Source organism: Podarcis tiliguerta (assembly GCF_965153285.1).
Source record: "Podarcis tiliguerta genome assembly, chromosome: 17".
NCBI classification, from domain to species: domain Eukaryota; kingdom Metazoa; phylum Chordata; class Lepidosauria; order Squamata; family Lacertidae; genus Podarcis; species Podarcis tiliguerta.
The window spans coordinates 9,736,230-9,752,691 of NC_139550.1; the positions used below are offsets into that span (position 1 = coordinate 9,736,230).

The 16,462-nt window shown below is 44.4% G+C and overlaps 1 protein-coding gene across 1 annotated transcript; it reads left to right on the forward strand.

Moving 5' to 3' along the window:
• The first annotated feature begins 987 nt into the window (after positions 1 to 987).
• Positions 988 to 14,378, forward strand: LOC310667633 (S-adenosylmethionine synthase-like). Its single transcript, XM_083420418.1, has 9 exons — positions 988 to 1,206; positions 1,906 to 1,983; positions 5,430 to 5,552; positions 6,933 to 7,045; positions 8,008 to 8,151; positions 9,553 to 9,771; positions 11,623 to 11,805; positions 13,112 to 13,245; positions 13,997 to 14,378. Exons 1-9 carry the CDS (start codon positions 1,134 to 1,136, stop codon positions 14,097 to 14,099), a joined length of 1,170 nt encoding a protein of 389 aa, XP_083276544.1. The 5' UTR covers positions 988 to 1,133; the 3' UTR covers positions 14,100 to 14,378.
• Positions 14,379 to 16,462: the final 2,084 nt, after the last annotated feature.

The window sequence follows — 16,462 nt, forward strand, 5'->3', positions numbered from 1 at the left end:
ATCTATGGCTATAAGAAGAAAGAGGAGAATTGCTGGTAACTGAGAAACAGACAGGCAAGTCTCTTTAAAGAGAAATCTTCAAATGAGTGAAATCTAATGAATATGCACTCAGGACTGATTTCCTTAAGAATGGATCAGTTTGATCTTCTTGCATTCCATGGGACTCTCAAGAGTTTTCTCCAGCACTATAAATCAAAAGCATCAATGCTTCGGAGATCAGTCCTCTGCTCTTCCTCAGTAGCATGTTGGATGCCTTCCGACCTGAGGGGCTCATCTTCCAGTGTCATAACTTTTATATGCCTGTTGTCTTTGTCCATGGAGTTTTCTTGGCAGGGATACTGGAGAGGCTTGCCGGTTCCTGCTCCAGGTGGATCGCTTTTGGTCAAAACTCTCCATTATGACTTGCCCATCTTGGGTGGCCCTGCATGGCATAGCTCATAGCTTCTCTGAGTTATTCAAGCCCTTTTGTCATGGCAAGGCAGTGATCCATGAAGGGGTCTATTCAATATAGGTAAAGGTAAAGGGACCCCCTGACCATTAAGTCCAGTCATGACCGACTCTGGGGTTGCAGCGCTCATCTCGCTTTATTGGCTGAGGGAGCCGGCGTACAGCTTCCAGGTCATGTGGCCAGCATCACTAAGCCGCTTCTGGCGAACCAGAGCAGCGCACGGAAACGCCGTTTACCTTCCTGCCGGAGCGGTACCTATTTATCTACTTGCACTTTGACGTGCTTTCGAACTGCTAGGTGCTTAGGGGACATGGGATTTCTGGAAGGCATATGTCAGTATGGTGTAGCAATTTAATTTAGAAGGTGTGTCAGTATCATTTACAAGGGCTGGAAACTTACAGCCAAAACATGGCAGGCGATATTGATCACAGACAATTAGCTATTTACTATTAATTGGCTTGGAGCCAGATGGGCAAGGATCACAGAGGACTGCTTACAAAAAGCTTCTTAAGAGCCGTTATAACCCTTTGGACTTTGATTATTATGATAAATGGTTATTAAGGCAGCAGCTCAGGTACAGAGTCACTCTTTATAGTTCCCTTCCATGCATGCTAAGTGAAAACCAGCCCTTGCCGATTTCTTCCAAAGTTATTCTCTTCCTGAAAACAACTTTCTGTCAGGTAACATGTCACGTAACATCGCCCTGAAAGAGAAGAGATTCCTCTTCACGTCTGAGTCTGTTGCCGAGGGACATTCAGGTGAGTGAATGTGGCTTTCCTGTCTGGCAGCTAGGTGAATGCAAAATGTAACTTTCTAATAGCCGCTTCTGAGGCCTCCAATTTCCGAAGGAATGGAAGCGAGTAAGCTTCCAACCATGGATATTTTCAATTCTTGCTCCATCCCCACCTGACGGCTCAGGTGGTTTTCACTGGTCTTAATACAGCAGGTTTAGTGCTTGTTATGTTTGCTCAGTGATGAGTACGGTCTTTCTTTGAACTCTTTAAAAGCATAGCTGTCAACTTTTCCCTTTTCTTGCAAGGAATCCTATTCGGAATAAGAGAATAGGCTCAACAAGAATGACAGACACCGCTAACCCAGAAATAGTACCTTGGGTTAAGAACTTTGCTTCAGGATGAGAACAGAAATCGCAGTGGGAGGCAGTGGGAGGCCCCATTAGCTAAAGTGGTGCTTCAGGTTAAGAACAGTTTCAGGTTAAGAACGGACCTCTGGAACAAATTAAGTACTTAACCTGAGGTACCACTGTATTTTTAAAAATGCTTTTTTATATATATAAAAAAAGCAGTTTCAGAACATTTTTTATATGTGCATAGATTCCACCTGGATTGGCTTCCAGGCCAACTAGTGCAGCCTAGGCAGCCTGTTCTTATACAGTTGACAACTAAATGAATTATAGAAACCTGGCTTATTTTTGTTTTTTTCCCTTTCCACCCGTGTAGATAAACTGTGTGACCAGATCAGTGATGCTGTTCTTGATGCTCATATTAAGGTTGATCCAGATGCTAAGGTTGCTTGTGGTGAGTCTCATCTATGGCCTAGCAGAGCAATTTACAGAGGGTTTGTGTTTTGTTACATCTTTGCAGGGTGTGTTTTTTTAAAAAAAACGTGCAGTAAAAATGCAGGTGTTCGTTACTGAGGAAGAAATGGCCTTTCCCCAACGATAAGCTTTATTACTGGGAAAATAAATATTCCCTTTTCCCCTCTCAAGGTGATGCATCCACTTCAGCTTGAAGCACCTGGTGTACTGCAGCTGGGCAACTATTATTGGCACGTATTGGCCAATTCCTGTGTCATCACAACTCCTCTGGCCATTTCTGCATTATTTTGAACCCCCATAACATCTACTTTTCTGACTATTTTAGTAGGTGAGCAGCCAAAATGCTTATATTTATTTTTTAAACAATAAGGCAGGGGGAAGAAACTGAATGTGGAGAACATCAGCAAAACTCCTCGCTTCTGTACAGCAGACTACCACTATTATATATGTCTCCATTTGAGCAACCTTCATTCTAGAGCCTAAGCTATTCAACATTACCCAGAATTATAGTGCATTGTCTGCCTAGTTTAATTATAAAAGGGGGGAGTAGCAAAGATGTGTTCCCCCTGTGTTGCAATTGTATCCCAAGTGGTTGCAAAGAGTCATCATAACTTAAACATTTCAAGCCCAGTGTCGGCTAAATTCTAGACAAAGATTCCACAATGGACAGCAGGTCCTTAAAGCTAAGGCCTCCATGCTACTAGGAATTAGGTGTTGGAGACATACACAACAAAATGGCTAATGCTGAAATTATTTTACCAATTGGCAAACAAAAGCTTTATAGCACAATTCTATAAAAGGTAATGGGACCCCTGACCATTAGGTGCAGTCATGGCCGACTCTGGGGTTGCGGCGCTCATCTCGCTTTATTGGCCGAGGGAACTGGCGTACAGCTTCCGGGTCATGTGGCCAGGATGACTAAGCTGCTTCTGGCGAACCAGAGCAGTGCACGGAAACACCGCTTACCTTCCCGCCGGAGTGGTACCTATTTATCTACTTGCACTTTGACATGCTTTCGAACTGCTAGGTTGGCAGGAGCAGGGACTGAGCAATGGGAGCTCACCCCGTCGCAGGGATTTGAACCGCCGACCTTCTGATTGGCAAGTCCTAGGCTCTGTGCTTTAACCCACAGAGCCACCTGCGTCCCTTAATACATATCCATTAAAACAAAAACAAAATTGTATACTCCTGGGCAGTGCTGTTTTTCTCAAAAAAGAGGTGCCAGAACTCACCATGAACACCGCCCTCATTCTCTTCGAATGGCAATGGCGCCCACTTGTGAGATGCCAGAACTGAGCTCTGGCAAGTTTTGGCTGAAAAAATAGCCCTGCTCCTGGGTAAGGGGATATAGAATTATAGCTTTACAGTGGAATCCGAACCATGCCTGCTCAGAAGTAAATTCAGTGGGACATACTCCTACGACACTGGGATTATAGGGTTGCCATATTTCAAAAAGTTAAAAAAAGGACCCCATCAAAATTGTTGAAGACTTGGGAGTTCTTGATAATTTTTTCTTTTAATGCCGCCTTTCGGAAATTCCCCCCGGGCATCAATTCAACCTTTGAAATCCCGTTAATGTCCAGGAGAGACTGTTACAATACAAAGAAGACTGTTCCATTTGGACAAAGCCCTGCTCTGAGTGGATATGTGCCTAATTTCAGGTATCCAGGGTAAGGCCTTAACTAGATATCTTAAAGATACAAGCAGGGACATAAGTACACATTGTCTAAAAAGCATTGAAACCTACTGACCACTCTTCTCCCATTCACTGGAATTTCTGTGCTTAGGGGACATGGGAATTTTGGAAGGCATATGTCAGTATGGTGTAGCAATTTCATGTAGACGTTGTGTCAGTATCATTTACAAGGGCTGGAAACTTACAGCCAAGGGGGCATATCAAAACATGGCAGGCGATATTGACCACGGACTATTAGCTATTGATTATTAATTGGCTTGGAGCCAGACGGGCAAGGATCACAGAGGACTGCTTACAAAGAGCTTCTTAAGAGCCGTTATAACCCTTTGGACTTTGATTATTATGATAAATGGTTATTAAGGCAGCAGTTCAGGTACAGAGTCACTCTTTATAGTTCCCTTCCATGCATGCTAAGTGAAAACCAGCCCTTGCCGATTTCTTCCAAAGTTATTCTCTTCCTGAAAACAACTTTCTGTCAGGTAACATGTCACATAACGTTCCACCTTTGAAATCTTGTTAATCTCCCGGGAAATCAGGATGCATGACAGACCTATGATATTAGAAGGGCAACCTAAACTGTTTAATTATTGAACCAATTAAAATTTGCAGAACCTATGCCTTTCAAAAATTTGCAGAACCTATGCCCTTGCACTGGTCCCATCACCTCCTGGCAAATAGAAGGGGAAGAAATGGAAGCAGTGAGTGATTTTAATTTCTTGGGCTCCATGATCACTGCAGATGGTGACAGCAGCCACGAAATTAAAAGACGCCTGCTTCTTGGGAGAAAAGCAATGACAAACTGAGACAGCATCTTAAAAAACAGAGACATCACCTTGCCAACAAAGGTCCGTATAGTTAAAGCTATGGTTTTCCCAGTAGTGATGTATGGAAGTGAGAGCTGGACCATAAAGAAGGCTGATCGCCGAAGAATTGATGCTTTTGAATTATGGTGCTGGAGGAGACTCTTGAGAGTCCCATGGACTGCAAGAAGATCAAACCTATCCATTCTTAAGGAAATCAGTCCTGAGTGCTCACTGGAAGGACAGATCCTGAAGCTGAGGCTCCAATACTTTGGCCACCTCATGAGAAGAGAAGGCTCCCTGGAAAAGACCCTGATGTTGGGAAAGATGGAGGGCACAAGGAGAAGGAACGACAGAGGACGAGATGGTTGGACAGTGTTCTCGAAGCTACCAGCATGAGTTTGACTAAACTGCGGGAGGCAGTGGAAGACAGGAGGGCCTGGGGCGCTCTGGTCCATGGGGTCACGAAGAGTCGGACATGACTTAATGACTAAACAACAACAACATGTCCTTCAAAATGCAAATGCCCCCCAAAATTGAAAGGTCTTTAGTTGCAAGTCGTCACCATTACAAAGAAGAATGTTCCATTTGGACAAGGCCCTACTCTTGAGTAGATATGTGCCTAATTTCAGGTATCTAGGGCAAGGCCTTAACTAGATGCCTTAAAGATACAAGCAGGGACATAGGTACACACTGTCTATATTGGGGAAAATAAATATTTGGGGGGGGGGGTGTATACTGTTGTGTGTGTCTGTCTATCTATCTATCTATCTATCTATCTATCTATCTATCTATCTATATCATCTATCTATCTATCATCTATCTATCTATCTATCTATCTATCTATCTATCTATCTATCATCTATCTATCTATCTATATCTATCTATATCTCAGTATATAACTAGCTTTCTTGAATTATGTTTCTGCAGAATGTGTGGCCAAAACTGGGATGATCTTGCTATGTGGTGAAATTACCTCAAAAGCCATCATTGATTACCAGCAAGTAGTGAGAGACACCCTCCAGAAGATTGGTTATGATGACTCTTCCAAAGGTGGGTTGTGGTACTTGAATAAACCACTGGAGATAGACCAAGTATGGATTCTGTGTAAGAGGAAACAAGTACCGTAGGTGCTCATCAGAGCCTCTTGGTGACTATAATGTTATTTTAACCTAGAACCTACTCATTTAACAAGCTTCACTAACTGCTGTGAAAGGTGTTGTGTGAAATGAGAAGTTTGAAGCAGCTTCTACATGTTATAAGGAGCATCATCTCTTTGGAACAGGCATAGGCAAACTCCGCCCCGCTCCCAAATGTTTGGGACTACAATTCCCATCCCTAGCTGGGATGATGGGAATTGTAGTCCCAAACATCTGGAGGGCCAGAGTTTGCCTATGCCTGCTTTGGAACATGAATGCATTGGCTTGTTCCTCAAACTTTTTTTTGCATTCAGCGATGTGACAATAGTGGATGCAATCTAGAGGAAGGTATGCATTTCTGACATTTAAGATAGCAATAAAAAGGTACCGTCTTGTCTAGCAGAAACTTTGGAAAAAACCGATGACTGTTGAGATGTTTATGCTTTCTGATGTTTTAATTATATTTTATGGCTGTTGTAAGATTATTAGTATTAGTAATAGTTGTTTGGAGTCCTGCTTTCGGGTTAGAAATAAAGGGCACTTCCGATGTCCTGTTTATTGAGCATTCAACTTGATTTGTTTATATATAGCTTGGATGACGTTGGCTATTTAATGTGCATTTGTTCTGAATTGTTTCTGGGAAGATTCAACAAAGTTGTGTCGAAACAAGTGTTAGCCCACAGTTTCCAGTGCATTTAGTCATCATTTCCTTTTTTTGCAAAAAGTTAGATATTTTATGGTAGCAGGTTTGTTGCGCAAGACCTCACCATCAATTTAAATTACACAACCTGAATATATTGGAATGTGATTGAATCCCACTCAAAATTAGTGACAGCCTGTGCAGTACAATGTGTCTAAATGGTTAAAAGGAGAATGATTGCAACAATTGCTCCTTCTATGACTCAGTGAGTTTTATTTATTTTCCCAGCAATTATTGTGTTTAAGCTTAAACAGCAGCATCACTTTTCAGATAGGTGAAAATGGTAAATGCATTGGCCACCATCAAACACTGAGTTAAGTGTAATGAAATCCAGATGTAAAAGATACAGAGATGCTGAATTAGAATTAAAATTGAGTTGAAAACCATGCAAAACTCCACCACAAAAGGAATTTAATGTTCAGTTCACCTGGAAATCATACGAACTACTTGCAGGTGTCATTCAGAGATTTTTGGAATTAATTCCGTGATTAGTTAATTTGAATTAATTCATTCCAAGCACTGGTGTGATGTGCCAGCCAGGCCTCTGCGTCCAAGCCAGTTGCCCGTTATTGTGGCTTGCTATTCACTTTACAGGGTTGGATTACAAGACTTGCACTGTGCTGGTAGCCCTGGAGCAGCAGTGCCATGAGATCAAACAAGCCATCACCGAGGGGAAGACTGGGGATGATATTGGAGCTGGAGACCAGGTAACACGCTTTTGTTTGTGTTCCCACCCTCTTCTATGAAGCATTTCAGGCCCCTACATTTTCTGTCTGTGACCCCACCTGCATTATACATTTACGGCAGTATCATACTACATTAAGCAGTCATGGCTTCCCCCAAAGAATCCTGGGAACTGTCTTTTGTTAAGGGTGCTGAAACATAGCTGTCAACCATCCCTTATTTGGCAGAAAAGTCCCTTATCCCAGTGCTGTGTCCCGCTGCTGTCCCTTATTGATGATGTCCCTTAAAATTTCCTGGTTTTCAAAGGAAGCAGCTCCTCTCCCTCCCTCCCGGCCAGCCAGGGAGGAAGAAGGCTCCAACTGTGTTGCTTGGCTGCGTTGCTCACCCAATAAGGAGTCTAAGAACGACTGGGGGGTGGAGCTTGCACGCCTTGTGCCAATCAAATCGGCTGCGTTGCCTGGGGACTCGCCTTTGCTCAGCACTTCCCAGTGGAGAGGTGGCGGTGGTTTTCCTTGCTGCATCCCTTCTGCCGGGTTGCTGCGCTGTGGGAACCACTGCTTGAGGCTTCGTTTGGCTGCTGCCTGGGCTTTCTGCCTTTGCTTCAGAGGGGCTCAGAAGTTATTCTGGCTGCTGATCCCTTATTTTCGAGGCTGCTGGTTCCTTATTTTCAAATCTGTAAGTTGACAGCTATGTGCTGAAAGTTGTTAGGGGAACCCTCTATCCTCCTCACTGACCTCAAATTTCCAGAGTTCCCTGGAAGGGCGATTGATTCTTCAGCACTCTGGGAATTGTAGCACGGCGGCAGCAGGAGGCCCCATTAACTAAAGTGGTACTGCAGATTAAGAACAGTTTCAGGTTAAGTACAGACCTCCAGAACAAATTAAGTACTTAACCTGAGGTACCACTGTATTGCTGATCTGCACTCGAAGCTGTAGAAGAAGCCAATATGCTTATGGTAAATATAGCCATGTGATTTCTAACGCAGGGCTTGATGTTTGGTTATGCCACCGATGAAACTGAGGAGTGCATGCCCCTAACTATCCTTCTTGCACACAAACTTAACGGGAAGATTAAATCCCTGGAGAGAAATGGAGTTCTGCCCTGGCTTCGACCCGATGGGAAAACACAGGTTGGTATATACCGAGGACTGTCAAATATAATGAGCAGAGCTGAAATCTGAAATAAGTGAGACGTGCTTATGTCCCATTGAATTTATCCATTCGAATGCTCATGTGAACATGGTCAAAGCTATGTTGAAGCTAGAATATTGTAAACAATCAACATATGGATACAGTTCATCCCTGGCCCAGTGTAGACAACTGGCAGAGCCAAGAGGTATCAAGCTTTTGCTGGGCTCTACAGCTTCACCCAACAAACTGTTCGTCTGTTTGAATCATACCCTAGGAACATAAATCAAGCCCTTCTGGGTCAGGCCAGAGGCCCACCCTCCATGTCAGCATCCTGTTCTCAAAGCGGCCAAGGCAACTTCCTGTGTCCCAGTCCAGCTAAAGTCGCAGTGATCTGTGTGACTGCTGCTTTCTTTTCTGCAGGACAGAATGCTGATCTGATATTCTGTCCTGCAGATTGGATTGAATAAGCATTGCTTATCCTGTAGCTTTCACTGAAAAAGCAACAGCCCACCAATCCTGACTATTACTGTAGTAAGCTAGCTGGTTAGGTAAAGGTAAAGGACTCCAGTCAAAGGCGACTATGGGTTTGCAGCGCTCTTCTTGCTTCAGGCTGAGGGAGCCGGCGTTTGTCCATAGCCTGCTTTCCGGGTCATGTGGCCAGCATGACTAAACCGCTTCTGGCGCACAATGGAACATCGTGACGGGAGCCAGAGCACAAGGAAACATCGTTTACCTTCCCGCCACAGCGGTACCTATTCATCTACTTGCGCAGAGCAACGGGAGCTTACTCTGTTGCAGGGATTCAAACCGCTGCCCTTCTGATCGGAAAGCCGAAGAGGCTCAGTGGTTTAGACCACAGCGCCACCTGTGTCCCCTTTGCTAGCTGGTTAACAGCAGGTGGGTGAATCTTTCTTGATATACCAGGATAGCATTCTCTGCACAATATTCCAAGTAGTCGGTGGCTACTGACACTGATGGCTGTGTTCCTTCACTGCTGGAAGCAGTATTTTACTGAATATCAGTTTCTGGAAACTACAGGATGGGAGAGTGCTCTTGGTCCTCAGATCCTGCTTGCAGGAATTTGGTTATCGACTGTGAGAACAGGATGCTGGACCAGATAGGTCATTGGCTGGATCCAGACACTCTTATTATGTTCTTATTGTCTATACCGATTCATGTCTGCACTGCAGTAAAAGGAAAATTAAAGTGACTAATAGAAAGGTTCTATTGGGAGTTCAGTGAAACTTACTTTTTAGCATCAGGATGCAAGAAAATAATGCAACATAAGATAGCGGAAGATAAATGAAAAAGAAAGCAGTAGCTCAGGCTTGATCAGCAGAGTTGTATAAAGCGGCGGAAGCAAGAAATATAACTGTTTAAACCTACGGCCAATCTTGTAGGTCACGATGGAATACCGAGATGTCGGCGGTGCGCTGGAGCCCATCCGGGTGCACACCTTGGTCATTTCTGTACAACACGCTCCTGGGGTGCCATTGCAGAAAATACAGAAAGAGCTGATGGACAAAGTTGTGAAAGAAGTGGTTCCAGCGAAATACCTGGATGAAAACACAGTCTATCACCTCCTGCCGAGCAAGGCCTTTCTAGCAGGTGGTCCCAAGGTATTGTACCCCTAACCTCCAAACCTCTAGATATACAATAATGAGAGAGAGAGAGAGAGAGAGAGAGAGAGAGAGAGAGAGAGGGCATGAATCTGACTGGTTTTTCATTTGTCCTGCCTCTTTCTCTGGGGAAACTGCTGTTCACCATTGAATCAGAACAGATGTCAATCTGCGGGGGGTGGGGGGTGGGACACACGCATTTGCCAAAGCCAGTAAATGAGATAGAACGCCCCCCCCCCCCCGTATATATGCTGGTATATCTGGAGAGTATAAGTGATGGCCAAATAACGCTAGAAGGTTTTAAAAGAGCACTGTGAAAACGTGAGAGGTATTGTTAAAAGGAAATAGACGAAAAAGACTTCAATAATGACAATATTAAGAAAAGGAAATGCGTAAACTAATAATGACTATGAAAGATTTACGGAAAAGCTGAAGGAAGTCCAAAAAGAAAGATTTGGAAAAATTTGAATGTGAAAACAATGTATGTTTTGTTTTGTTGTAAAATTAATAAAAATTATTATATATATATAAAAAAGAGAGATAGAACACAACCCAGATGCAACAAAGTACAGCAAGGATACCAGGCTATTGCTTGACTTAAATCTTAAATTTCTACCCTTGTTTGAAGTTTCCTTTTAACCTGAGACTGCTTAAAAAATACATTTGTACTCCAAACAGTTTGTGCGTGTGTGATACATGTATGCTCTGCAGAAAACTCCTGTTTGACTATTGTTCCTTGAACTATATAACCCTTATAGGAATGGGTATATGGTCACCGTTAAAACAGGATACTGAAAAACAACAAACAAACAAACAAGCAATTTATTTATTTATACCATGCCCATCTGGCTGGGCCAAATATTATATATTTGTAATATGTCAAGCTGGTATAATGGGACAGGCAACAGCCATCCCTGATTAAAGTAGGTTTTTTAAAAATACAGTTACTATGGTTGAAGATGACCACCAGGCAGTAGCACTTTAAAAACATTACTTTGGGATTATTACCAAATTTGCCCCACCGCCAAATTTCTTCCTAGATTTTGGGGTTATTGGAAGGTACCACTTTGTGTGTGTGTGTGTGTGTGTGTATAATCTGCTTCCTTCGAGGACAAAAATGTTCTTCCTTGACATAAAGATTTACTTTGCCATTGTGCAATGTGACAGCAGGGGGCAAAAAATAATTAAAACAAATGCCCCCTCCCTTCCAGCATCCTGTTCTCACGGTGGCCAACCAGATGCCTGTGGGAAATTGACAAGCCGGACTTGAGCGCAAGAGCTCTCCTCCTGTTGGTTCCAGGAACTGGTATTCAAAAATAGCCTCTGCTTTCCTGGAAGATGAAACAATGTCCTTGTCATATCTGTATGTTGTAGCTCCTATGGCAAATAACAGCATTGGGGGTGGGATTTTTAGAGAGAGAAAGGACCGTGAGATGAAAACAAATCCACCCAGTACTGGGCTTTCAATGTATCGCTGGCATCTGCATTTGCCACCATGTAAAAACCACACTATCATAATATCTTGGACTCTGACTCCCACCAGCCCCAGCCAGCATGGTCAGGGATGATGGGATTTGTAGTCCAGTAACACCTGGAAGGGCACAGGCTCCCCATCCCTATTGTAGTGGAATCCTAGACATGCCTCCTCAAAAGTATGCCTGTTGATGTTTGTTTACACCCAGGTAAGTGGGCACGGGATTGCAGTCCCGGTGCCAGCTTTTTTACACTGCAGTGGCATATTGAAGTGGTAATGATCTTGAGAGATGAATTCAACACACTTATTGTTAGCAAAGTAAACATCCTGTTGATTTTTTAAATTTTATTTTAAAAAGGTATTTCTTTTCTTTTCAGGCTGATGCTGGCCTGACTGGCAGAAAGATCATTGTGGATACTTATGGAGGCTGGGGAGCTCATGGAGGGGGTGCTTTTTCTGGGAAAGATCCCTCCAAAGTGGATCGTTCAGGAGCCTATGCAGCTCGCTGGGTGGCAAAGTCCCTGGTGAAAGCAGGCCTCTGCAGGAGAGTATTGGTTCAGGTAAGAGGGGGCAAGTGGAGCCTTGGAACAAATGTGGGGGAATTGCACAACAGAGATGAAACCCAGTATGTTTGGAGGAAAGCCTTTAAACTGAGTGCTGCTTGATTAAAAACGGCTTGGGACAACTCTGCACCGTGGGTAACATTAGGTGGTGTACACACTGCTGTTTACTCTGCATCCAGTGAGCTCTCACCAGTCGTTTGGGAAGCTGTAAAAGGGACCCCTGACCATTAGGTCCAGTCGTGGCCGACTCTGGGGTTGCGGCGCTCATCTCGCTTTATTGGCTGAGGGAGCCGGCATACAGCTTCCGGGTCATGTGGCCAGCATGACTAAGCCGCTTCTGGCGAACCAGAGCAGTGCACGGCAACACCGTTTACCTTCCCGCCAGAGTGGTACCTATTTATCTACTTGCACTTTGATGTGCTTTCGAACTGCTAGGTTGGCAGGAGCAGGGACCGAGCAACGAGAGCTCACCCCGTTGCGGGGATTCAAACTGCCAACCTTCTGATCGGCAAGTCCTAGGCTCTGTGGTTTAACCCACATCGCCACCATTCATATCTATCCTGTTGTTTCTAACTAAGTGCTGCTTTTCTGATCTGTTGTTCCCAAAACCAAATTTGATCTGAGCTGAGAAAAAGCATGACTTAATGCTGTTTTAAGACAGCAATGTGTGCACAGCCTAAGTCTCGCTAGAGGAGATAGTGAAAAACTGTCCTAGGTTGTCTTTATTGAGTAGCACCAAATCTTTCCCTTGATAGAGTTGGCTTGAAACATTCGAAGAACTCTGTTTGCAACTTTCCTCCCCTTGGATTGTTCTATAGCTGTTACTGATTCTCTATTTGTGAATCATGGTTATCTTCCAGGCAGCATCCTTAGTCAATGGGAGCCATTGTGATGTTACAAGTGCTGCGTTTATTGTGGAAATCTTTTCAACTGGGTGATAAACAACAGGGGTTAATTGCATTCATAAAATGTATTAATTGTATGGGGGGTCTGGGTACCTAAGTACATAACTGCTGTGCCTCATGTTGGTATTATGGATAGCACAGATTATACCAGTGTTATCCTCAAATCCTCTAATTACTACGGGATCCCTTTTCTAAATGAAACTTGCGAGAGATGCTTCACACTTGCATTCAAAGTGGTTTAAAAAGAGTCAGTGTGGTGTGGTGGAGAGAAGGTGTTGGATGACCCCGGTTCAGGTATCCACTGATAAAGTAACCAGGAACAGAAACCAAGCTGTAATGCTATCAATTCATATGAACTCAAATACTCTTTAGCTACAGTGAACTTATATATCCTTCAGCTGTCTTACGCGATTGGATTGAGTCACCCACTGGCCATCTCAGTGTTCCATTACGGTACTTCGGACAGATCAGAAGATGAGCTGCTGGATATCATTCAGAAGAACTTTGACCTTCGCCTTGGGCCAATCATAAGGTTTGTCCTTTTAAAAATGGATCTTTGGATGCCTACGGTAAAGTTTTCCCTTCAGATGAGAGACCAAGAACGTGCCCTCGCCTTAAGAGTGCACCCAGTGGATTTCTCACTTTGAAGAGAGGTCAGGATTCAACCCGCCACAAGAGTTTGCTTGTGGACTCTTTAGATAGCGTTTGTTAGTCCCCTGCTACACCAGGTGGGCTCAGCCCAACTTAGGAGAGAGGACCCCTGAGAGCTCTAAACTAATCAGGAAAACCTTCTAGAGAACCTAAGTTCCATTCTTATCTCAGATGATTGGAATAAAATGGTCTGAAATGATGGAGCGCTTGTCCCTAACACCATCATCCATTTATCTGAATAGAACGGAACTCTCTTCTGTTTATTCTAGTCATATGTGAGGGAAAGGTAAAAGAGCTTGCCATCTGAAAACCCTTAAGGAAGAAGGTTAAAAGTAAAAAAACAAACACAAACCCTATTTGACCCATTCAAAATGTCTGCCTTCATTCCTCCCATCACATCCCAATCAGGACATCTGAAGCTTCAGCAATGAAACAGTTTAGACAGAGCTTACATAGAAGCTGGGGGTTCCACCTATTCCTAGCTCTCAGATAGGCCCTGATCTGAGCAGGTGCTTCCACACTGTTCCCCTTACTTCTGAGTAGCCTCATGTGAAGTGTGGTGGCTCTGAAGCCGCTTAGGATTTCTCTGCTAGTCTTGTGAGATAACAGAAATATGTTTTCTTTGCCTACAGAGAACTGAACTTGAAGAGTCCCATTTATCAACAGACTGCATGCTACGGGCATTTTGGAAGAGAAGAATTTACATGGGAACAACCTAAAAAGCTGGTTTACTAGTTATGGGTTGCTTCCAGATTGGCATTTATTGTGGAATACAACAAATTACTCACAGTATCCACACAACATTGTTGGCATCAAAATGCAGCCTGTATTGAATCTGGGTTTACCCTTTTCAGAAAAACCAGATTATGGTTTTAAAAAATGTTGACTCTCAAAAAGAAGGGGGGCAAGGTTTGAAAGAAGGCAATCAAATCTAAAGTGTCCGGAGGAATAAAATGTGAAGTTTCTGCAAATAAGCCATTTTATAATCTTTTAAATATAACTTCATTACTTTTCTGTGCCTCATTGATTTTTATTAGGGTAATTGTTTCAAAGCAGAACAGGTCCCGGGGTGCAGTATGGAAGAACAAGAGTTCATCACCTTACTGAAGCTAAGCAGGTCCGGGGGTGGTTTCTGTCTGGATAAGCGACTGCCTTGGTTTCCATGATGGAAGAAAGGTGGAATGGGAATGTAAGAAAATAAAATTATGTTTGTGTGTTTCTGTTTGTGTGTGGGTAGCAGTGGCGTAGCGTGGGTTGTCAGCACCCGGGGCAAGGCAAGTAATTTGTGCCCCCTAACCCGGGGCAAGGCAAGTAATCTGCGCCCCCCCCGCTGCACTGTCCCTCCCCCAGATAGTCCCTCGCTCTCTCTCCGCACCGCACCGCACGCCTGGCACCCTCCCCTCCACAGTGGGCGGCGACCCGGCGGCTCGGATCGGATTCGCACAGCCAGCACTGCAGTGAGAGAGAGTGAGTGAGCCAGGTAGGGGCAGAGAGCTGCGAGTGCGAGCGCCCCCCCCCAGATGTTGCGCCCGGTGCGGCCGGCCCCCCCCTGCACCCCCCACGCTACGCCACTGGTGGGTAGGTACAATGAGGCAAAGCAGTATGGATGCTTGTTTGAAGTGTATACTCATGAAAGAAAAAGCAGCTGGAGGAGGGCAAATTAAATCAGGAAAATTTACATGCACCCGCTCTTTCACCACCAGTTCTTCAGGCAAATCAACAGGCTTATGAAGAATAGGCAAACACAGTCCGTGCATCCCTTCTTTTCTGCAGCTGTAACTAGCAGAAGTATTTTGTCCAGAATTTTTAAAAGATAAGCCAAATCGTTTTTCCGATTCAGTTGTAGAGCAGGACTAACACGAAGTAGTCCTCTCTGTGGGTTGGGTTCAGGAGCCACAGATTCCCTATTTGTTTTACATCTGACACCAAGAGAAGTTTGCCTTGGAACACAGAATCATAGAACTGTAGAGCTGGGAGGGACCATGAGAATCATCTAGTCCAGAATTTGCTGCCAGGGAGTGTGGTGGAGTCTCCTTCTTTGGAGGTCTTTAAGCAGAGGCTTGACAATCATATGTCAGGAGTGCTCTGATGATGTTTCCTGCTTGGCAGGGGGTTGGACTCAATGGCCCTTGTGGTCTCTTCCAACTCTATGATTCTATGACGTTTTTGTCCTGCTTGTGAACATGCAGGGGTATCTAGCTGGCGGCTAGAACCAGAAAGACGAACCAGATGGGGCAATTCATCTGAACCAGCGAAACTATTCTTAGGGCTGCTATCCTATGCATGCTTACTGGGGGTGTAAACCTATTGAAATCAATAGGACTTCCTTCCGCGAAAAGCAAGCATAGTAGTGGGCTGCAGGTAAGGAAGCTTATGACGGGGTCCTTGAATATTACAGAAGCCCTCTGAGTACAGGAGTCAGCAAACTTTTTCAGCAGGGGGTCAGTCCACTGTCCCTCAGACCTTGTGGGGGGCCGGGCTATATTTTGGAAAAAAAATGAATGAATTCCTATGCCCACAATTAACCCAGAGGTGCATTTTAAACAAAAGCACACATCCTACTCATGTAAAAACACGCTGATTCCTGGACCACCCGCGGGCCGGATTTAGAATGCGATTGGGCCGGATCCGGCCCCCAGGCCTTAGTTTGCCTCCCCATGCTCTGAGTATATGCGATTGCATCATCAGAATTGCAGCACTTCGTCATCGGTTGCAGCAAGAGCTACAGGATACACCAAGCGTGGGCGCGGCAAATACCAGAGCAAGCCGGCAGCACAGATAGAAGCTTAATTCGAACTCTGGAAGGAGGCGGGGCGATGGGCGTGGCTAGGGCGCCAGAAGCCCGCTTGCGTTCTGGCGGAAGAGGCGCTTTTCGTGGCCTAGGGACCATAGACTCGAAAATCAAGAATGACAACTCCTTCGTGTACAGAGGGGACGACTTTTATTGTAATGCAATCCCGGCGTAATATAACACCTGGCTTGCCAGTAGTACATATGAAAGTGGTCTAGCGCCGGAGTCTTAGTATACCACAAGCTCCCCCCCCCCATTTTTTAATTAATTTTCCAAATTTACAACAGAAATAACATACAAAACACAA

What these genes read in the sequence shown, in the direction of transcription:
- LOC310667633 (XM_083420418.1), top strand. Translation starts at nt 1,134, where the DNA reads ATGTCACGTAACATCGCCCTGAAAGAGAAGAGATTCCTCTTCACGTCT. An exon ending in TGTTGCCGAGGGACATTCAG is followed by an intron (nt 1,207 to 1,905) that starts GTGAGTGAATGT and finishes CCACCCGTGTAG; the next exon opens with ATAAACTGTGTGACCAGATC. An exon ending in ATATTGGAGCTGGAGACCAG is followed by an intron (nt 7,046 to 8,007) that starts GTAACACGCTTT and finishes TTTCTAACGCAG; the next exon opens with GGCTTGATGTTTGGTTATGC.